Source organism: Clupea harengus, chromosome 1 (genome assembly GCF_900700415.2).
Source record: "Clupea harengus chromosome 1, Ch_v2.0.2, whole genome shotgun sequence".
Classification (NCBI taxonomy): domain Eukaryota; kingdom Metazoa; phylum Chordata; class Actinopteri; order Clupeiformes; family Clupeidae; genus Clupea; species Clupea harengus.
This window is the reverse complement of record NC_045152.1, coordinates 1,825,917-1,850,073: the sequence shown is the minus strand read 5'-3', so window position 1 is coordinate 1,850,073 and position 24,157 is coordinate 1,825,917. Positions and strand designations below refer to the sequence as shown.

The window sequence follows — 24,157 nt, the reverse complement described above, 5'->3', positions numbered from 1 at the left end:
TTCTGTTGATTTCAACTTAGAATATTGTATTGCCACCTAAATTCACACTAATCTACAAAACTCTTAAATCAGTCATTCTGATGTAGAAAATATGCCAGTGAAGGACTTGTTCCTGTGATGTGTCACAGATATGTCAGTGTACTGTAACTTAGGTGGGAGGAGGTTTTTGTCACTGAGTTTGTCAGTGTGCTCCGGGAGGTCACAGTGATACATCCCATTACAAAAACTACTCTCTGAATAAAAGCTCACTGTTGACTTTGCAGAACGGCGCACTTATTGCCAATTCCACAGTTTACTCTTTAAACTGTATACTTTTAGCTTTTCAAATCTACAGATTTGACAGACATTATAAATGTAATGTAATGAAAAGGGGTAAGAATAAACAAATAGTGTATTGATCAGAGAGACAGACAGATCAGTGAACAATCACTGGATTGGGGACTGGAATGTTGATGGAGCTGATCATTACAGGCTAGGTGTTTCTGTGAAGAAATCCTGTACTGTGGGCTTGGGACGTAGTAATATCTGTCATGACTTACCTGGAAACAAAATAACTAAGGCATACAGACAGACAGACAGACAGACAGACAGACAGACAGACAGACAGACAGACAGACAGACAGACAGACAGACAGACAGACAGACAGACAGGAAGACAAACAGATAGATAAATCGTGTGTTAAGTGCTTAAGGTCCCTCTAGTTTTGCTCTGGTTATCTCACATTCACTGCAATCTTTGTGGTCTGGAACTGTTTTATTGGATTAATTTGAGGCAGGGCTGTGGTTTATGACCATCAATCTAAATTACATTGAAAGTGATTGGATCGTCTAAAAGGTCAAGTCAGACACCGATCATGGCAGTAGAGGCAATTACTAATTCAATGCCACGGCAGTCTTTGTAGGTCTATGCTTTTTCCATTGACTTCATACAGACTCAATGCAAGGTGTCTTTAGATTTGGAGTCAAATTGTTTAATTTAATTCAAGTGTTTTATAATCAGATCCATAAACTTACAACAAGCAGAACTATAGAGATGGAACAGAAATAAAGCATGAACTTACAGTGTTTCTAGTCATGGGGCAACTTCTGTTGATTTCAACTTAGAATATTATGTTGCCACCTAAATTCACATTAATCTACAAAACTCTTAAATCAGTCATTCTGATGTAGAAAATATGCCAGTGAAGGACTTGTTCCTGTGATGTGTCACAGATATGTCAGTGTACTGTAACTTAGGGGAGGAGGTTTTTGTCACTGAGTTTGTCAGTGTGCTATACGGGGGGTCACAGTGATACATCCCATTACAAAAACTACTCTCTGAATAAAAGCTCACTGTTGACTTTGCAGACCAGCGCACTTATTGCGCCACAGTTTACTCTTTAAGCTGTATACTTTTAGCTTTTCAAATCTAACAGATTTGACAGACATCATACTCATAATCAGACAATCAGTGAATAATCATTCGCTTGGGGACTGGGATGTTGATGGAGCTGATCATTACAGGCTAGGGGTTTCTGTGAAGCAATCCTGTACTATGAGCTTGGGCCGCAGTTGTATCTGACATGACAAAACTGGTAAATGCATATCAAACGCTCTGACCTTTAATCATTTTGCAGGCTGGCCTTACCGTGATATACTGAAGAAAATGTTTTTTGTCGGTAGACTTTACACTCTTGTAAACAATGCAAATTGACTTCAGGATGTATGGGACAGGTGAGAGCGAAACCTCCTGTTATGATAACTGATTCCACCAGTGGATTTGTTTACCTATATGCTAAACAGGTTTATAGTAATAATTGTGTAAAATGATGATGGGTGATGGTCCCCCTGTGCCTCATTGACAAATGTGACTATGTAAATGAGTAAATGCACTGTAAGGAAAAAGTAAATAAAAAAATAGATAAATACACATAAATACACCTTAAAACAAGCAGAACTTTACAGATGGCACAGAAATAAAGCATGATCTTACAGTGTTTCTAGTCATGGGGCAACTTCTGTTGATTTCAATTTAGAATATTATGTTGCCACCTAAATTCAGACTAATCTACAAAACTCTTAAATCAGTCATTCTGATGTAGAAAATATGCCAGTGAAGGACTTGTTCCTGTGATGTGTCACAGATATGTCAGTGTACTGTAACTTAGGGGAGGAGGTTTTTGTCACTGAGTTTGTCATTGTGATGGAGTGGGGGCCACAGTGATACATCCCATTACAAAAACTACTCTCTGAATAAAAGCTCACTGTTGACTTTGCAGACCAGCGCACTTATTGCGCCACAGTTTACTCTTTAAGCTGTATACTTTTAGCTTTTCAAATCTAACAGATTTGACAGACATCATACTCATAATCAGACAATCAGTGAATAATCATTCGCTTGGGGACTGGGATGTTGATGGAGCTGATCATTACAGGGGTTTCTGTGAAGCAATCCTGTACTATGAGCTTGGGCCGCAGTTGTATCTGACATGACAAAACTGGAAAATGCATATCTTCTAGAACGCTCTGACCTTATAATAATAATTTTGTGATATACCGCGATATACTGGGGAAAAGAATGTGTATGTAGACTATACACATGTGTATACACACAAATAATGTATGTATTGAAAGAAAATAACTAATTGCTAACATGGAAAATAAACAACTACGGTATAAAGACAGACAGAGCAATAGTTATCATAGTCTTTTGTTTAATTAGAAAAGCTGTCAGATGTGTATAGCAATATTAAAAACGTCACAGCAGTCTCTTGTAAACGATGCAAATTGACTTCAGGATGTATGGGACAGGCGAGAGCGAAACCTCCTGTTATGTTAACTGATTCCACCAGTGGATTTGTTTACCTATATGCTAAACAGGTTAATAGTAATACTTGTGTAAAATGATGATGGGTGATGGTCCCTGTGCCTCACTGACAAATGTGACTATGTAAAAGTCAACATCATCGTGAGATGTTGTGATGAACACAAAATGAACAGTCAACACCATATGGACAAGGTTTTATTATGTGATAACATGTTGTTATCCGAAAGTTGTATTATTGCTCAAGCACACAGCATTGCAAAGGAAGCAAGCAAGCGCACTATCTCGCTAAGTTTTATTAGTGTGCTTCGTTGTTTTATGCTAAGTTGTATTGGTGTGCAATCGCTGCTACTTCACCTGACAAAACCACTGACACTCAGTTGAATTGGCGTTAAGATGCAAAAGTAGGATAAATTGTTGAAGGCTACACGTTTTTCATTATTTAAACCTACAGGTTTTGCACTCGCGTTACTAAATAAGACCCGGACAGATGTCTGTTTTTCTCTCCTGTATGAGTCACTGTGATAACTACGGCCACAGTGTGGTGACCATCAGTACAAAAACTGAAAATGGAATGAAAAGCATAAGGAGGTTTTTGATTTGACATGCACAGGCTTGTGTGTTTAGTCCGGTTTAGTCCGATACTCATTAGATTTTAGAAACAGCTACACCAGTGGCGTCGCCAGAGATTTTTTGCTGCAGGTGCTATGGGGGTGCTCGGCGTTTTACCGAGGGTGCTATGAAATTAGGGTGATATCATACGTGTCACATGGTTCTCTACTACAACACCTCCCCACCATATCGTCATATCTGTTTACATGTTTGCTCTCTGAAGCGTCTTTGTGGTCCATGAAAAGCGCCATACAAATCGATCGTAGGTCTATTATTATTATCATTAGGCTGCTTCCGACAGACGCGCACATAGCCGTGTTCCTCTGCGACGGTCACTGACAAAATGCATGCAGCATCAGCATGTTATAGATTCCGCAATCCCAAATACTTCACTTACTTCATTGGGGGTTAAAGTTGGCGCCAGATGACCACCAGGTCACCACTACCATGTCTGACAAATTAAACTAAACATAAATAGTTCAATACATTCTAAACTAAAGGGGGCAAATTAGAATAGCAGATAGAATGAACTAAAACAGTCAAAGAGTCAGAAATGCTTTCAAAAAGTATATATTATTTCAGGTCACAATCAATAAAAACATAGACGCTTATGGATAACTGGCTAGCACAGACAGACTGCTCGTCCTAGGCTAGAATCTCTGATTTTTTAAGGCGGATCCCGAAAAATCCCAAAAAGAGACCGCATTCATTAATGTTACACATCTAACAAGACCGTTCCACCTTAAATCTTAAACGGTGTAAAGATGCAGGCCCCTTTTAAAAGTGAATGAAACAAAACAGTAGGCACTCAAAACCACAATAATCAGAGCTAGATCATTGTATCATTGTACAATACAACTCTTAAAGAACAGGCAAAAATGCAAACAAAACTATGCTGGAAAAGCTAAATCCGGGCAACCCAGCAGACCAGGTGTAGCATGGCTAGCACCCTCAGTAGAGGTGTAGGATTGATCTCTTTGACCACGACCTTCCTCTTCTTCTAAATCAGATTCAGATACCCCTTGCATTTCTTCTTCTTCTTCAACGTCACATGATTCTTCTACTCGTAGAATTTTGGGTATCAAAAACCGATCCATTATTGTGAATTTGTTGATACTACCGCTTGACTTTGACAGTGCACTAGCTCTCTTTCTCCTTCAATCGTCAGGAAACGTCAACGTTCACGCATGCGACGTGTCTCTGTCGTGCTACGTGAACAATCTGTTCATTTCAATCTGTTATTATTTTCTTTTGTGATTGAAATATTATTATCACACAATAAATTAAATTAAGAACGCAGAATTAAAATAAATAACAATAATAAATAAACCATTATTTTCTTGGGGGTGCTATGGGGGTGCTATGGCTAATCCAGGGGGAGCTATAGCACCCCCTAGCCCCCCCCTGGCGCCGCCCCTGAGCTACACAGACGCCAAAGTGAACAGAATGATTGTACGTTGTTTTCAGACTAACAAGTGAAGTTACAAGTAAACAAACTACAAATTAAGAAAAAGGATGAATACAAATGGGATGGAGATGGGGAACAGACTGAAAACATCGACGTCTCTTCTCGTTGGCCGGGATTAGTTGGTTGAAAATGTGACTAATTTACCAATGCAAATAAAAAAACTAACCTATAAGCTATGAGAAATTAACTATTAACTAAATTAATTATTTTTAAAATGAAAACATTTGTAATTACTATGTCAGTGTTAACTGGAATATCTCACACAGATATACACAACGTCCATCTTGAAGGCTCGCTGCCAGTTTTTGTCGAGATGTAAATCATTGTGCAACAGCAACCACAGTGTTACAGACCTTGACAAAAACCCTCAATGTCTGTATGGAGTTAACTAGAACGTAGCCTTGCCTCAACTGTCAGTGTCAACTATGCGACCTATTTTCTCTCTTTACCTTGACTGTCAAACCACATGGAAATTAAGTAGGTATGTAATTCTCTGGGAAGGGCTTTCCTGCAAACAGAGGTGTTTCTGTACGAGTCTTTAATAGTGTGGTTTACTATTCGGGCTACCACCGTGTCTCACATAATTACAAAAACCTCCCATGGTTGCATCTGCTTATTGGCATCTATATATTATATCTAGGGAAATATCGATAAAGTATTGCCAACCAAATGTCATGTCAATGTCAATGTCAATGCATTCTAAAGACCTAAAGGTCTTACACAGGTATTTTAACTACTATTTTTATTTGCATTGGTAAATATGTGGATGGTGACTACATACCCACATTATTTGGAATGACATTATGGATGAATTAATGTTGTGGTCATTGTCATTCATTTCACATAACATGTCACATCTACTAGATCCCAAGTCTCTAGTAGAGAAACTAGAGAAAGATTTGACTGAAGATGTATTGTCATTCACAGAGTCATTAGTAAATAAAAGCATAAAAGATAAATCCCTTATACTCACAGCAATCGGGCTTATCAATACAAATAGCTAATATGTTATGTGTACAAAAGTAATTCAAATATATTTGTGTACAAAAAGGTGTACCTCTGACTGACTACGTGTTGGACAAAGGGAGGAGTTTTAGTGCCTGGTTGTATCACTGTGTGGGGGCAGCCACAATGACACAGGCCATAACAAAAACCTAGGCACCAAACAGTATACAGCTGGGGTGCTTATATAATGTTATCCATACATTACAATCATTTCAGACATCAAGACGTCATACCATTAGGTGTGTACATATGCATGTATCCCGTTATTCACAATTTGTAAACTAGATTTAGACAAATCTTCATTGTGGCATGACTGCATTGAGGGTGTAGAGATCAGGTGCAAAGACCTCCTTGTTCAATGTTTGATCTGTGTTCTGGTAGTCTGGAATATCTAAAAGAAGAAACATTCTTTTTACTTTCTCTCTTTTACTTTCTTCTCTCTCTACAGGCAAAGACTGTATTCAGCTTTGTTTTTGATCTTTTAAAATAAATCCTCTAAATTTTTAATAGAGATTAAACATATCAGGACTAATTTAATTAACTGGGTTTTGCTCAAGGTTTCTTCCTGTTGAAAGGAATTGTATCCATGCCACCATGGCTTTGATCTCTCTAGGGCAGGGGTTTTCAACCGGGGGTCCGCGGCCCCCTGGTGGTCCGCGACAACATCGGAGGGGGTTCGCGACAATGATGAGCCTATGTTTATCAGTTCACCATTGATTTTTATTTTTTTTATAAATTCGCTTTGATATTTCAACACATTTCCAGATTACGCTTGAATATCGTGAAAAATAAAACAAGCTGATAATAATATAAAGGAGATTCACGCTGACAGAATGTAGCCTTGCACCTATCCAGTCTATGGTAGCCTGTGCTTTGCTAATGTTAATGCATTGAGTCCCTAACGTCACGCCATACGCATATTATTCATAACGTACAGTCGCAAAGTTGACAAGCAGCTGCATAGCCTACGTGTACTTTTGAAGTTTGGTCGAAAAAGTAATACTTTTGGTGAAGGACTGAAGTTATCTACTGTCCTTAGCTAACATTTCGGTCGAGTTAGCTGGTCAGAAGCACCAATGGATCGGTTTTTAGTGAGGAGAGTGACAGAGGGACAGGCTGCCACGACAGATGGACAGGCTTTCAACAAAGCTACACGTTCACAGGATACAGGGAAACAAATTCAAAAAAGAAAAAGAAAACACAATGAGGAATACATCGAATAGCCTACGGAGTTTACAGTGACGACAGACAGAGCAGGAGAGGAGGTACCAATGTGTTTTGTGTGTTCAACATTACTGTCAACTGAAGCCATAAAGCCGTCGAAACTATTGCGGCATATGGAGACGCATCACGTTTTCTTGAATGCCAAGCCTATTGAGTAAATGCAACAGATGTTGCGTGATTTTCATATGACTTAAGTTCTGGAAAAGTTGCCAGACAGAATCTCCAGAGCTTGCTGCAAATGCAATGAGGTGTCTTGCCCTTTCAAATACCTGTGTGGGAGCGTTTTTTCTACACTGGCGTACTTGAAGAATAAGATCAGGGCATTTCGCCACGAATAGACCGGCTGTGTGGACTTCACCATGCCCAGATATTATACTGACAGGTCTCCCCTCTCTCCACGCACGCGCGCACACACGCACGCACGCACACACACAAACACACGCACGCCCGCGCGCGCAGGCACATCAGTGGGCCGTGGATTACTTTCTAGTCAGAATGGTGGTCCCTGGGACAAAACCAGTTGAAAACCCCTGCTCTAGGGGATTCAGGAAAGGCTCCAGAAGGCTCTTTGAGACTATTTAGTTTATGGCACTATATTCAATTCAATTAAATTTGATTTATGAAGTCTCAAAAACAATACAATTGTCTCAAGGTGCTTTGCAGAGCCCAGGGCCTGAACCCCCTTAGAGCAACAGTAACAGCTCAGTGGGTATACAGTGTGCTTGTAAGGTTACTATTGCAAGGGTAAGTAGAGTAGTGTTTGGGGTAGAATAAGTGCATAACAGAGTGGTGGGGGTGGGTAGGTGTAGGCCGAGGGTTTCTGCAAGTAGATTAGGTGGAGAGACTACAGCAGCATCACACAGCGAAGATAGTCTAAACTAGGAGGGGGAAAAAATGTGGTTAGTAACCATTCATTTGATAAACGGATAAAGAGATACAATTAGGTAATCAATTAACAGTAGGTAATATGGCCACTTATCAGTATCAGTATTAGCATAATATGATATAGAATGAGAGGGAACGACTGCCTGGCAAGGTGTATTGGAATTTTGCTCATGTTTTGTTTTGATGAGATATGTTTAGTTATGGTTGGCTGACATTCCATTTTTTTCAACAGTGCACAGTTGGCTGGTGACAGCCGCAAAACGTGCCGCATGCTGTACCCGGGATCTGTAATCCGGTACGGTCTCCTTCACAGTACAACATGCGCTGTCTGTAGCCCAGTTTTATTGATAATGGGAATTTTATGTGTTTAGCTGTGATGAGTTATGTTTAGTTATGTTGGCTGGCTTGGTGCATGTGGATTTTTAGTTATACAAACATAGGGTATAAGGGTGGCAGGACACAATAACAGAGCACAACTGGCTGGTGACAGCCGCAACACACGCCACATGCTGTACCCAGGATCCATACAACATGTGCTGTCTGTAGCAAACTGCTAAACAACTGCTAAACAAAACAACATGGCTAACAAAATGAAATGAAGAATGGTCGAGATGGCTTATGGATTTTCACGAAATCCAATCACTGACCTCACAGATTTTAGTCATGCAAATTTGACAGGTCGGCAAATACATTTGTATGCATTTCATTTCTCATGTCCTGTGTCCACAGATTTCCATTTCCATTGGCAAATCCTTCAAATTAAAATATGTAACCAGCAAGTCTTCAGAAAGGATCTTTCCTCTCATCATAGCAGGTCTGGACAAGCAGCGACCCATCAGTAGCGTGATCTTTCTTCAATGGTACGTCCTCTCTGAAATAGTTAGGTTGAAAACCCAATTAAAAGAAATGTTTGAAAAACTCCTCAGTGACTTTTTTTCCATTAGTCATTAGAGATGGCAGCTTCACAACTCCCTTTAGGCCCATGGTGCAGTGCATCTGCAGGCGGCCTTGTGGACATGTTATCATGGGCAGTTTTTAGCTTCTTTTCAGGGGTTGTTCAGAATGTTCACATTGATGGGCCACGGGCCATGGGTTCTTGGGTTTCTCTTTTTAGGTAGCCTGCACACGTGTAAATACAGGCTTCCTAACACACAGGTGTTTCCTGAACTTATGACCTAAACAGAGCACACAGTTAGAGTTGGATGTCTGCTGAACACAAGTATCACCAAGCTAGTGTGGTAGATAATCTTTGCATATTCAGCTTGTGCTTTGTAGATGCAGTGTTTTTTTTTATTATTATTTCTCACCTGGACCAGCATCTAAAATGTGACTTTAAAATCTTTGTGCTAGCAATAACATATGTATCTAATATAACATGAAGAAACACTAATATATTAAGGTGTGATATTGTAAAACAATTTAATCAGCGAATCAAATTAAACTTTGTTACTTTTTAGAATCCTTAAGCTAACTGTCCATAAGTATGACTGGGGAAATGAATGCCCTGCATGGAGGTAGGGTCCAGTGCTCTGTAATCAGACCCAAAAATATTATAATGGTCTGGCTACAAGGACATTTCCAAAGGGAAGGGCAAGTATCCTGCCTGCCATTTTAGACGCTTTCATTAACCTGACCCAAACAACTCAAATCAGAATACATAGACCAGAGACAAATAATGTGATTTCAGACATTGTTTTAACAGTGCAGTGAATCGTTTGCAGTAGCAGCTAGGGTGACTGAAAATTAAACATATCACTCTGACTTCCAGAGTTCCTTTCAATTATCAGAATATATATTTCCACGAGTGTACATTTCCCCTATGCAGCTATGAAGGAAATTGTGACCAAACAACATACTGCTGTGGTTTGCCTGTTTCGTAATGAGGAAGTAGGAACATGGATCCTTGGCCTTCTTGACTGTCTGCAGGTGTTTCCTGACTTCTGTAAACGGTCCACAGTCAGTCTCAAAGTCAACAATGGACCTAAGAGAGAGAATATGTGCTATGAGAGAAGGCCTTTTTTGTGGACAGAAAGATAGCTATAACTGGAAATTGGCAAGAACAAATTACATATATAATATCTAATAATAATAATAGATAGATAGATGGATACTTTATTAATCACAAGGGAAATTTAGGTCATCCAGTAGCTTATACACTTAACTTAACTCACAAACATACATACACAAATCACAGTAGAAAAAAATACACATAGGGAGAACATGTTCACAGGGAGTGGGGTGTATACAGATACAGGATAGGTCTGGCCCTATATTACAGTGTGCATTGATTGTGTCAGTGTTGATGTCCACGAGGAAAGTAGTGCAAAGAGTGCAGAGAGATAGTGTTCATGTGCTTGTGTGGATAGTGCAAAGATAGAGTACTTGTGCTTGTGTGTGTGAGGATAGTGCAAAGTGATATAAATAGTACAGTCTGTGCAATGGGCTAGTATAGCCAGTAAAAAGATGGACAGTGGGATGGAATATAATGAGATGAGAAGAGGAGGGGAGACTGAGGTAGAATCATGCAGAGAAGTCCATCTCCCTCCCCTCCCCTTCTGCGTGGCGTTGTAAAGCTGTATGGCCCTGGGGACAAAGGACTTCCTCAGCCTGTCCGATGAGCATGACAGTGACAGGAGTCTGCCACTGAATATGCTCCTCGGTCCGTTAAGAGTACTATGTAGTGGGTGGTGGTCATTGTCCAAGATGGTCAGCAGCCTACTCAGGGTCCTTTTCTCCGCCACTGATGTTAGGCAGTCCAGTTCCGTGCCAACAACAGCTCCCGCCCTTCTCACCAGCCTGTCTAGTCGCCCTGCATCCCTTTTCTTTATGCTGCCTCCCCAGCACACCACAGCATAAAAAAGGAACGCTGGCAACAACAGACTGGTAAAACATGCGCAGGAGTTTGTTGCAGACATTGAAGGACCTCAGCCTCCTCAGGAAGTAGAGCCGGCTCTGGCCCTTCTTATAGATGGCATCTATGTTGGCTGACCAGTCCAGTTTACTGTCCAGATGAACTCCTAAGTACTTGTAGGTGTTGACCACCTCCACACTGACACCCCCGATGGAGACTGGTAGCAGAGAAGGCTGAGACCTCCTAAAATCCACCACCATCTCCTTGGTCTTGGTGGTGTTCGGCTGCAGGTGGTTATGCCTACACCACTGCACAAAGTTGTCCACCAGGCTCCTGTACTCACCCTCCTGTCCATCCCTGATACATCCCACAACAGCAGAGTCATCAGAGAACTTCTGGATGTGGCACGACTCCGTGTTGTAGGTGAAGTCTGATGTGTACAGGGTAAACAGGACAGGTGAGAGCACAGTCCCCTGTGGAGCGCCGGTGCTGCACAACACAGTCTCAGATACGCAGTCTTTCAGCCTGACAAAATAGCCGTCACAGTTATGATTATAATGGCAATTCTAATGGTTATGTCAAGTATCTGGCACCATGAAAGCTTAATACAGACATGTGTTGGATCTTGGATGAGGGCAAGATATTCATCATTCAACCATTCAAGCAGGCCTAACAAAGCCACAATCAGGGTGGGGGAAATTCAGTGATGATAATTACAGTGACAGTGATGATGAGTGGCTGCCAGAAAAGGGAGCTGAGGATGCCGAGGGAGGTCAGGATACTCCGGATGCTGAGGGTACCGAGGGAGGTCAGGATACTCCGGATGCTGAGGGTACCGAGGGAGGTCAGGAGGATGCTGAGGGTGGTCAGGATGCTGAGGATGCTGATGGAGGTAAGGATGCTGAGGAGGTCAAGATGCTGAAGATGCTGAAGGATGTCAGAATGCTGAGGAGGTCAAGATGCTTAAGGAGGTCAGGATGCTGAGGAGGTCAAGATGCTTAAGGAGGTCAGGATGCTGAGTATACTGATGGAGGTAAGGATGCTGAGGGTACCGAGGGAGGTCAGGATGCTGAAGAAGGTCAGGATGCTGAGGATGCTGAAGGATGTCAGAATGCTGAGGAGGTCAAGATGCTTAAGGAGGTCAAGATGCTTAAGGAGGTCAGGATGCTGAGTATACTGATGGAGGTCAGGATGCGGAGGGTACTGAGGGAACTGCACATGTGCTACCTGACAGCACTCAAAGGCAGTACAAACCTCCTGTTTCCACAGGTGTGCTCTGTTTTATCAACTTAAAAGTTCCACTTCCTGTATATGATCCGTTCACATTTTGATCACCATTATACACAGGGATGAAATGAAAAATACAATTATACAGAAAAATAACAATACAACTATGCAGAGAATAAAGAATAGAATGTCACCGTAACCAGTATAATGCCTAGAAAATTGTGGATTTCCCATTAGAATTCTATCTAGACTTCCCCTCCTGTACCTCAACAGTTAAGTGTACACTTTGTTTCTTACTGGGGTCTTTTGTGAGGGTGTCTAAATCCTAATTCATCTGTGGCGGTGCCACACAGGGAGCACAGCTGAATCTGAAGAGCGAAAAGCAACTCAAACAAGAGGGAAGAGGAGCTTGCTCTGTTGTCAACACTGCTGAAAACGTGTCTGTGTCTGTGTCTGTGTCTGTGTCTGTGTCTGTGTCTGTGTCTGTGTCCGTGTCCGTGTCCGTGTCCGTGTCCGTGTCCGTGTCCGTGTCCGTGGCCGTGGCCGTGGCCGTATCCGAGGCTGTGGCTGTGGCTGTGGCTGTGTCTGTGTCTGTGGCTGTGGCTGTGGCTGTGGCTGTGTCTGTGTCTGTGTCTGTGTCTGTGTCTGTGTCTGTGTCTGTGTCTGTGTCTGTGTCTGTGTCTGTGTCTGTGTCTTTGGCCGTGGCTGTGTCTGTGTCTGTGTCTGTGTCTGTGTCTTTGGCCGTGTCTGTGTCTTTGGCTGTGTCTGTGTCTGTGTCTGTGTCTGTGTCTGTGTCTGTGTCTTTGGCCGTGGCTGTGTCTGTGTCTGTGTCTGTGTCTGTGTCTGTGTCTTTGGCCGTGTCTGTGTCTTTGGCTGTGTCTGTGTCTGTGTCTGTGTCTGTGTCTGTGTCTGTGTCTGTGTCTTTGGCCGTGGCTGTGGCTGTGTCTGTGTCTGTGTCTGTGTCTTTGGCCGTGTCTGTGTCTGTGTCTGTGTCTGTGTCTTTGGCCGTGTCTGTGTCTGTGTCTGTGTCTGTGTCTGTGTCTGTGTCTGTGTCTGTGTCTGTGGCCTTGGCTGTGTCTGTGTCTGTGTCTGTGTCTGTGTCTGTGTCTGTGTCTGTGTCTGTGTCTGTGTCTGTGTCTGTGTCTGTGTCTGTGTCTGTGGCTGTGTCTATGTCTTTGGCCGTGGCCGTGGCCGTGTCCGTGTCCGTGTCCGTGTCCGTGTCCGTGTCCGTGTCCGTGTCCGTGTCCGTGGCCGTGGCCGTGGCCGTATCCGAGGCTGTGGCTGTGGCTGTGGCTGTGGCTGTGTCTGTGTCTGTGGCTGTGGCTGTGGCTGTGTCTGTGTCTGTGTCTGTGTCTGTGTCTGTGTCTGTGTCTGTGTCTGTGTCTGTGTCTTTGGCCGTGGCTGTGTCTGTGTCTGTGTCTGTGTCTGTGTCTGTGTCTTTGGCCGTGTCTGTGTCTTTGGCTGTGTCTGTGTCTGTGTCTGTGTCTGTGTCTGTGTCTGTGTCTTTGGCTGTGGCTGTGTCTGTGTCTGTGTCTGTGTCTTTGGCCGTGTCTGTGTCTTTGGCTGTGTCTGTGTCTGTGTCTGTGTCTGTGTCTGTGTCTGTGTCTGTGTCTTTGGCCGTGGCTGTGGCTGTGTCTGTGTCTGTGTCTGTGTCTTTGGCCGTGTCTGTGTCTGTGTCTGTGTCTGTGTCTGTGTCTTTGGCCGTGTCTGTGTCTGTGTCTGTGTCTGTGTCTGTGTCTGTGTCTGTGTCTGTGGCCTTGGCTGTGTCTGTGTCTGTGTCTGTGTCTGTGTCTGTGTCTGTGTCTGTGTCTGTGTCTTTGGCCGTGGCCGTGTCCGTGTCTGTGGCTGTGTCTATGTCTTTGGCCGTGTCTGTGTCTGTGTCTGTGTCTGTGTCTGTGTCTTTGGCCGTGTCTGTGTCTGTGTCTGTGTCTGTGTCTTTGGCCGTGTCTGTGTCTGTGTCTGTGTCTGTGTCTGTGTCTTTGGCCGTGTCTGTGTCTGTGTCTGTGTCTGTGTCTGTGTCTGTGTCTGTGTCTGTGGCCTTGGCTGTGTCTGTGTCTGTGTCTGTGTCTGTGTCTGTGTCTGTGTCTGTGTCTGTGTCTTTGGCCGTGGCCGTGTCCGTGTCTGTGGCTGTGTCTATGTCTTTGGCCGTGGCCGTGGCCGTGTCCGTGTCCGTGTCCGTGTCCGTGTCCGTGTCCGTGTCCGTGTCCGTGTCTGAGGCTGTGTCTGTGGCTGTGTCTGTGTCTGAGGCTGTGGCTGTGTCTGTGTCTGTGTCTGTGGCTGTGTCTGTGTCGGTGTCTGTGTCTGTGTCTGTGTCTGTGGCTGTGTCTGAGGCTGTGGCTCTGGCTGTGGCTGTGTCTGAGGCTGTGGCTCTGGCTGTGTCTGAGGCTGTGTCTGAGGCTTAGGCTGTGGCTGTGTCTGTGCCTGTGGCTGTGGCTGTGTCTGTGTCTGAGGCCGTGGCCGTGGCTGTGGCTGTGGTTGTGGTCACATGGCTTCTTCTTATGCTGGCCAAGTCCCCACCAGATTTTGCCCACAGATGGAGCAAATAAGAAAAGAAAGATGCTCAATATCCAAAGTCCATGTTCTGTGAAGCTATACAATAAATACATGGGAGGAGTAGATCTCATGAATCAATGTGCCACGAGGTGTCTACAAACATATGCCATGAGGCTGCATGCACACGAAAGACCCAAAACATCAGTATGCATTGTCTTGTTGCTTTGTGCCCTGGGTGCTTTGTCAACATTCACAGTACTTGGATTTGATTAAATGATGAAAGAGTCAGTTGCACTGATAAGACTATATTGTTTAGTATGTTTGTGCATAGTTACATCTCAAAAGGAGTATTTGGAGACTCATAGACAATCCATGTTTGTTAGTCTATTAATACATACTGCTTCAAGTTGAACACTCAAACGCATTGAGTCCACCAGAGTGGAAAAAAGCTAATATATGATAAACAAAAACTGGAGAGGTCTAGTTTTTATACTTTAGAAGACAGGGGGTAACACACCTCAACAACAAATAAACACTCAAGTAAAGCCGGCTTACAAAATGGATTACTTGAAAATAGCCTGTCATTGTAAGCAGTGATGCATTTTAAGATACATCACGGAAATGACTAAAGAGACCAAGGAATGCTGTGTCCCACAGTTGTAAAACTTGTGTACAAACAACATCATATCATCATCATATCATCAACTGCCGTATGGACTTCTCAACCCTCATGCCCTTCTTCTGACTGATCATTGCTATCAGGATTTCACATTAGAGTTGTAAAATATAAATGTTGGTCAGCTGGATAACTATCATCATCTACTGCAGATCTCCCTGAATCATATCACAAATATTTATATTTGATAATTGGAAACACCGTCATGAATTTTCCTGAATAATGGGGAGGATTAATGTTAAAATCTGTCCAATAGGCTTGTTTCCTCCTCCTACTAGGTCCAATATATGATAACCCGAAGGAAGCCAGCAGTCAAAGCTGTTTCTTTTTTTTGGTTTTTGCTCCAAGAGATAGCCAGATCGAACACTGTGACAAGCTATTTCGACTACTGGGGGGAAAGGAACTCAAGTGACGGGTGTCTTCTGGTAAGTGTCTAATCAATTCATATTCATCAGATAGCGCCAGTTGTGGTAGTTTATTAACCTAATAACAAGTGCGAGTTTTTCTGTATGAAGACCCAATTAGTTGTCTCACAGTGATTACTACTTCGATTACTGGGGAAAAGGAACTCAAGGACAGTCTCATCAGTAGGTTATTCACATTTTCCGATGGCAAAAATGAGATTACTCTTAAATTATACCAGCAATGAATAACATTCAATAAACATTCATTGCTCAAGGAATACGGGACATATTAAATGTTTATTCTTATACGCAGTACCATGTGACCAATATGGCGAGGTGAGACCCCAAACATGTCTTTCTAAACACTAACACGAATATCGGACGTCTTCTGAAAAAAAATAAGAATAGATACGGTTAAAAATAGATGGCTTTAAGTTTTGGGTGTACAGTGAATGGTTTACTTAGCCACAGTGACGGTGGATTCGATTACTGGGGAAAGCACAGCAGTTACGGTTTCAACTGGTGAGGAAAAACTTAATTTAAAATCTAACTATTTTTTTTCTCTTGAAAACTTTTTTTATGAACCAGATGATTAGATTACTTTTGTCAGAAAATTAGGTGAAACCCACAAATTGCAATTTAACATGTATAAGACAGTAGTAGGCCTACTCTAATGGAATGTGTGACAATGTCATCCGATTTCTTACGCTAAGATATTTCGCTCTCATAATGCATAGAATTAATAAGAATTAAGATTTTAGTAACGGTAGGATACATCGGCTTGGAATGTGACATTTTCCTTACTAGTTTTGTCCGGTGCTTCTGTTACATATTTCAATGTGACAACGCTTTTGACTACTGGGGTAAAGGCACATCAGTGACCGTCTCAGCAGGTAAGGCAGACTGTTAACTACTCGCTTATTCTAAATTAGGATGAACATAAAAGAGGCAAACCCAACACTGATCACCTTTACCACTGCCCTTTGAAATTAAATGCCCAGAATACTTAAGGTTGGTAGCTTGGTTGACTAATTCGAAGATCGTCGAAAATATCCAAAAGTCTGTTTGAAAGAACACTAGATTATTATTTTGTTCATGTCCTATGAAATATGGATCTATAAACCTGTGAAATCGATTCGGTCATAGTTTTTGCAAGGCAAACATGCGATTAATTCTCACTGTGACTACGCTTTTGACTATTGGGGAAAGGAACAATGGTCACCCGTTTCATCTGGTAAGAACAGCGAATCTCAGCCCCAAGCCCAGCATTTTACAATCAGTTGTGTAGAAATGTATTTTCGGATTTTATTTAGGATTGTTTAATGTTTCGAAAATATATGAACGTACGGAATATGCCAGTCGTGACTAAGTGATATAGTCAAAGGAATATAATCAAATTGTTTAGAGAAGTTAAACTGAGAGGAAATTAACGCTGATATACTCAAGGCAAGAGAGATTTTGTCTTACTTGGTTGGTTTAATAAGTTCTGTGCAAACTGGGCATTTGATTACTGGGACAAGGCACTATGGTTACTGTCCACAGCCGGTAAGTTGTGTGTTCGTACGGAAGAAATCGGAGTTAATAATTGATCTAATGTAGAGTGTTAATTTGTTTCCTTATCTGTATTTGTTTATTTGTCTGTAATAAGGAGGCTCATCGGTACGGCGTCCATCTTCGGACTTTCGCAGTGTGGCTCTGACTCCAATGGACTGGTCCACTCTTGGTTGCATGACGGGGGGATTCTCGCCAGCAAACTCCCTGAAGTATAAGTGGAAAGATGCACAAGGCAAAGACCTCTCTGACTTCATACAGTACCCAGACGTCCATAAAGATGGCAAATATTCCAAAATCAGCCAGATTAGTGTCCCGCTGGCAGACTGGGAAAGCACGGGAAATCGTTCACATTGTGAATTGGAGGCATCCTAAAGGCAACAACAAGCTGTTCTAACTAAACCAGGTAAGGGCTAATCCTGCTTCAGTATTATTGAGAATTGCAATGTCACAGGAGTGTTTAACACATATGATTACTTAAGTTTACTTCCTTATATAATTAAATACTACATTTTCAAACATTAGAAACTCAACCAAATTGCACAGGTAATTTGTTTAAAACTAGGCCTATGACTATATGCGGCACTGGCAATAAACCAGTTTAAAATATGGAAGAAAAATTCATCAGTTACGTTTGTATTTTGATCTGGTATTACAGTCCTATTCCTACTTATAGGCACATGTCACCTCATTTACATCGAAAGATTTGGATTCAACATTTTACTAAGGGTCCGATAATTGCTATGTACTCAATATTAAATTAACTAATTAGTACCCAATGTAACCTGATACGTCGGTATATTGATTACAAAGATGCACCTTGGGTTCCTAGATTGCAGAATTTAGGAGAAGAGTCCTTTGTAAGAATAATAATGTCAAAATGTAATCTGTGTATATATTGGTTATTATTTTGGTTCACTGACTACAGTGCAGTTTAATAAGGACACTGGGTTATGGTATGGTATGTCACAGTTCTCGATTGGCTATCCGCTTGCTTATTATCTTGTCTAAACAAGATATAAATTACATTATCTCAGCATTTTGGCATTCTCAAGAGATTACTAGTCTACCTCATGACTTTACTAGGCTACATCATCTAGATGTTCAATTCCATTCAGTGGTGTCATTTGATGCCTGAAATGTATGCAAACTGAAATATGCATACTTAGTGACAACCGTTTAGGTTAATGATTACCTCAAATGGCATACAACTTTAATGCTCATGCCAGATGTTTCTCATTCAATTTCTTTGAATATCATATGAAACATCTCAACACGAAGAAAACTGGAAAACTGAGATAATTGTAGGTGGAGAATAATCTTTTTCTTCAGAAAAAGTCACACTGATTTTGCTATGCAAGTCGCAGATAAAATCATTAGAGACTGTCCCTTTATTTGAATGTGCTTCATTAAAGTAAAATAGTAAGGATGTCTATTTCTTTGTAAATATTATGATTGATTAATACAACAGGACAATGGTGAATTTGTATATGGCAGCTACAGAGACCAGAGAAATGGTACCATGTATGTATGCTAACTAGGGCTTATGTAAAAAGCAATGCCACTGTGCCATTGTAACCCTGATCCTAACAGTAGCCCTGGCACCTGGCCTTAAGACATGCTAAACAAAACAATGCTAAACAATGCTAAACAATAGCTAAACAAGTCATATCAATGTGCTGTTGCTCATCGTTATTCAGTTTTCTTACACTGAGCTCTCAAATGGAACTCTTGGATGCTGATGTAATCTAGAATGTGGTTAGGTATGCATCACGACTTGTTCAAACCCTTGACCTCTTAATATCTGCTTGCTTGAAGTGCATCATCTCTGTTATTGTCCATATTCCTATCTAACTCCTGTATTACCCCTGGCTTCTGTATGTTTTTTTTTTTTTTTTTGCTCTGTGGTCTGTTGAGAATTGAAACAGAGGACTCTCACAAGAGCAAAGCCCTTAAAGACACGAATAATTTGTCTTTCCTGTTCAGTGTTCTGTGAGAATCCTCTGTTTAACTGCTGCCTTCGACATACCATGGGGCTTTGATATTGCCTGTGTCTCTCCGTGCTGTGCTTGCGTCAGTGGTAGAGGTGGGATGGCAACCTGAAGTTAATTTCTCTCTCCTTGTAAGCAAGGGACTTTTTTTGACAACCATGAATGATGAGAAAATGTATCTTGCACACAAACCCTTCATGGCAACAGACTGCAACATTTACCACTTATGAAATATAATAGGCCAATTCACAAGGCAATTAAAGTCAGCTTTCTTCTGGCTACCACCTGTACTACTTGAGCATCTGCACAAATTTCTGTATTTGTGTCTGTGTGTTTGTTTTGCAGAGGAAGTCCTGCAAAGTCCAAGTCTGTATTTAACGAAACCCACGAGCGAAGAGATAGCTCAAAATAAGACTGCTACCTTTGCCTGCTTTGCTGCTGGCTTTTCTCCGCCTGTGCACACATTTAAATGGATGAAAGAAGAAGGCGATGGACAAGCAGGAAATGGCCAGTTGGTACAGCTTTACTTCCACAGTGAATGGCACTAACTTTGCTACCAGCTACCTGCAAGTTCCAGAGAATATGTGGAAACATCGAGACACAAAAATCACATGCATCTCCGAGCATAAGACCGGACAGAAATCCAGATCAGTGGGATATCAGTTTGGGACGGGTAAGGTTTTATTTTTATCAAATGCATGTTTATATTATTTTACAGAAACCAGTAGCCAGTGAAGTAGATTAGTAAAAGTAGCGTACAAGTAAGGTAAACAGCCAGTGTTTGTAATGTTATCAAGTAATGAAGTAGTAATAATAATTCTATTATTATTCTATTACTAAATATATCAGTAATAATTATTGTAATTCTATCATCATTTAGCCCACAACCTTTGCTTTAGATTAAGTTAAGATGGGCTACAATATACAGTATATACATTTTTTTAAAGATGTTAATTGTACATGAATGATTAGTGGGGAAAAGCTCTAAATGTTGTTAATTGTCTGCTCACAGGTGACTGCGATGAAGATGCTGCTGAAGTGAAGGCTGACATCATAGGTCCCTCTTCCGAGGATCTTCTTGTTCGTAAGGAGGGCTGGGTTCAGTGCAAATTCAACGGTGACACTGCAGACGTTACGAAAGAAGGTATAGAATGGAGGAAAGATGGCAAACCAACTGTGTGGAACGAGCAAGAAGGCCTTCTGGAAGAATCTGGCAGCATCACCATCAAGCTTAAAATCAAATTTGAAGAATGGCAGAATGGTACAGAGTTCAGCTGTTTTATCCCTCATAAAAAGGTTCCTTCAGGATTAACAAAGTCCTACAAACGAGAAAACGGGTAAGTTGAACATCTGCTCTTTGCACTATGTTATTTAATTATGTGATTGCTGGACAATGTTAAAAAAAAACACACATTATTATTGGCTGTGCATCACCTGTACATCCGCCTTGTTCAATTTAAACATCAGATTGAATCAGAACCTGATTTCAATTTTGGGGAGGTTTTGCCAGTAGACAGGCATGTTCAGATAAGGCACCAGGGCTGACCCGCATGCAAGGACTAACATGGTTCTCCCGGTTTTCAGGAGGAGAGCACGTTAAGCCCTCCGTCTTCCTAATGCCACCCCCAGAGCGTGAGCTCAGCGAATACATGACCCTAACTTGTTACGCCAAAGATTTCCACCCCAAGGAGGTGTTTGTGTCTTGGCTTGCTGATGATGAGCCAGTGGCAGATCAGTACACATGGAACATCACCAGTGTAATGCATACTGGCAATGGAAAATACTCGGTGTACAGCCAGCTTACCGTCAGTGCATACGACTGGGAGAACGTGGTGTTTAGCTGTGTTGTGTACCATGAGGCCAGTGAGGCCAGTGTCCAAATGATCTCCAGGTCCATTGACAAGGCCTCCCAGAAGCACAGCATAGTCAATCTAAGCATGAATCTTCCACAGTGCAAGAGCATCTGATGTGTCAATGCGTGTGTTTGTGTGTGTGTGTCTGCACGTAGGTGTCACTCTTGTGTTCTTGCGTGCTTGATTCCACGTGAATTAAAAGGACGTTTGTGATTGTGTAATATTGTGTGCTTCCCATTTGCTTGTGTGTGTGCTGTTCCCCTCGTTTGCAAAAATCAAATTGAAAGCAATAAAAAAAGCATGTCATTATTCACGTTTGTAATTGTCAGTCATTGTATGCTTCCCAATTCTGATATAACAGCCACTGAGTATCTACTATTTTAAGGGAATATGTTTCAGAAAAAAAGTGATGTAAGTGTTGAGTTTCCCTAATGGCATAGCTGGTGTTAGATATTTGGTCAAGATGAAGTCCTGGATTCTTAACTTCCTTCACTTAAGTAAATCAGTCAGATGTTGGATGAATAGAAAAGCAAAATGCAAGAAAAGCCCCCAGTTGACCAGTTAGCTTTCACAAGACCACAGAGCAAAATCACAGGTCAAAGACAACAGACAAAACAAGAATACTTTACAAGAACATCCACTGAGCTGAATGTGCTTTCTGTGTCACATATCTGTGTCAAATGTTTGTCGCTAAGCTAGCCAGAGTTGTGCTGTGTTTGTATCAAAAAGCTGAGGTGGTCCTCTTCCTCTGCTCATTCACATCATGGACTGACATGTTGGCTATATTGCACCAAGTTCCGCATCAACAGCAGCAAGCCAAGACACAAACAAGAGGGTGTGTAACTAAAAACACATTCACCTCTTTCGCTCCTCTCAATTGACGTGCAAGACTAGTCAGGTATGAACTTAAGGCAAACACTGCAGGAGCAATCTGTGTACAAGTACTGTGTCTCTTAAACCCCTGCAATCTGTGTACAAGTACTGTATCTCCAAGGTGGTATGCAGAATTAGAATACAGACCGGCTTGTGCTGAGCTGTCTAACTGTCACCTCTGCCCCTTGTAGACATCTGCCTTGTGTGGACAGATTATCAAAGCATGGATGGCGATGGCATGGCTAATACAGCATTCACCTTCATCTTCCTCTTCCTCATCATGCTCTTTTACAGTGCTGGAGCCACTATCATCAAGGTAAAGTCAGTAGCTAAATAGCGTTTGCCACAGCGGAGGGGCAAACTAAGCCCCCACCACCTGAACAATCAGAAGTGTTGCATTGTTGTATCACACTGCTTCTTAGTGATATTTTATTGATATACTGTATTAATGGAATGAACCAAAAATAACATGATGATGGTTTACACACTTGCTAGATAGTTCAGCGATCCTTGAGGGAAAAAGATATTGATTTTGTCTTCACTGGATAAAGGTACTTGTTGCAATCACTGTTGTGGAGCTATATCTTTTGAGTTCACGCCATCTCAAGCCAGCACTTGATCGTGGGGGGTGGGTGTGCAATCTTTACTGGTCTGTGCAGACAAAATGCAAAATGCAGGAACAAATACTGTATTTTTCTGCAGTTTTATGTCATTCCAAATGTCTTAGCTTCTACATTTTGAGCTCCTCAGACACAGAAGCAGACCCGTTCTAATGAAAATTATATTGTTATTGATATTCTCTGCACTTTAATTACAAATGATCTTCATTACACACACGAGGATGAGGCCTTTACTAATGGCTGATGTGTTACATCTCTTATTTCAGGTGAAATGAAGAATCCTTCCCCCAATGTACCCGTACATTTTATTCTCCTTCATATATTAATTGCCTGTGTCATCAACCTGTGCATTTTTAAAGCTTTTGTTAACTAATGCTATTTAGACTTTGTACGTACGTATTGTATGTGATTTGACATTTTGGATTTCAATAATGATGGCAATAAAAATGATTAAAAAGGGATGGAGTTGTGTTCAGTGTGGTGCTTTATTTCTAAAGTCAGCAATTTTTTTTCGTTTGTGACCTGACCTGAAAAAGTATGTGTGGGAATCTGAGGCATGGTAAGTTGAAATAAAACAACAAAAAAATGTACATCTTACAAACCCTTTAACATAAACTTGACCACCAAGCATAAAGTGACAAATACAAAGGGACTTTAATATAAAGTACTCATGAAGATACAATCCTTCACTAAATTACACGTTTACATAATTGCTATTTTAATTGAAACACTACCAGATCTCTTTGAACCTGTTCATAAATATGAATGTTTCTTTGGTTTCCAGTCGAGCATATACGACTTCCCAGTCTCTATGTGAATGCTCCCATCTGAGGAAGAACGTCTTCACAATCAGACGTCTACCTTCGCCTGCCTTGCCCGGACTTCTCCCCCTCCAAGCACAAATTTTCATTGGGAGCGCAATGGCGACCACATTCTGGAGGGCAGCAGCTGCGAACAGAAAGGCTCGGAGGCTAATTACAGCGCCAGCAGCTACCCTAGTCATCAGCGAGGCGAAATGGGCGAACGGCGACACCATCAGATGTATTTTTGAGCACACGACTGGGAACCTGTCCAAAGAGGTGAATCACTCAACTCTAGGTGAGCACTGTTTACGTTAAAAACTCATCAATGGAGGCCTGAAATCAGATGATGATAAATAAATCATCAAACAGAGCAAAGGTGAACCCCTTTGGTTTGAGTTTGATTAGCGTTAAAAAATAACTTTGCTGGAAGTCCTCATGAAAAGATTTTAGTGCATTGAGCATCTCTGAGATCACTAAGTTGATGTTCCATCGTAACCTCAACTCAAACCTCAAGCTGCATTCTTCACTTGTGAGGGCATACAGACGTGTTTTACAATTTAGCGAGAACATAATTCACGGTGATTCATATGTTTTAAGAAGTAGTAGTAATATTTTAACACCCCTATAAAAAATATAGTGTATAAATGTCTGCTCTAGCTGTAGTTGAGCCATTTAATGTCTCGATGATAACATTTGGATTGTCATCAATGATTAAACTATCCATCATGATTGTACAGCTATCAAACTATTAGTTATCATCAGTCATAAAACTATCCTCATGATCATCATACAAACAGATATTGAGGCACATAATAAAA

General features: G+C 41.5%; 2 gene segments (V, D, J or C); both read left to right on the top strand.

Moving 5' to 3' along the window:
* Positions 1 to 15,988, top strand: part of LOC122133298 — a 22,289-nt gene extending 6,301 nt beyond the window's left edge. Inside the window, 3 exon segments of the V gene segment in view lie at positions 6,001 to 6,011; positions 15,620 to 15,669; positions 15,962 to 15,988. Coding sequence covers positions 6,001 to 6,011; positions 15,620 to 15,669; positions 15,962 to 15,988 — 88 coding nt within the window.
* Positions 15,989 to 16,418: 430 nt separating this feature from the next.
* LOC122133295 lies at positions 16,419 to 21,352 on the top strand. The segment is given in 6 exon segments: positions 16,419 to 16,541; positions 17,297 to 17,565; positions 19,536 to 19,556; positions 19,671 to 19,863; positions 20,203 to 20,451; positions 20,775 to 21,352. Coding segments are annotated over 5 exon segments (1,059 nt in total).
* The last annotated feature ends 2,805 nt before the right edge of the window (positions 21,353 to 24,157 follow it).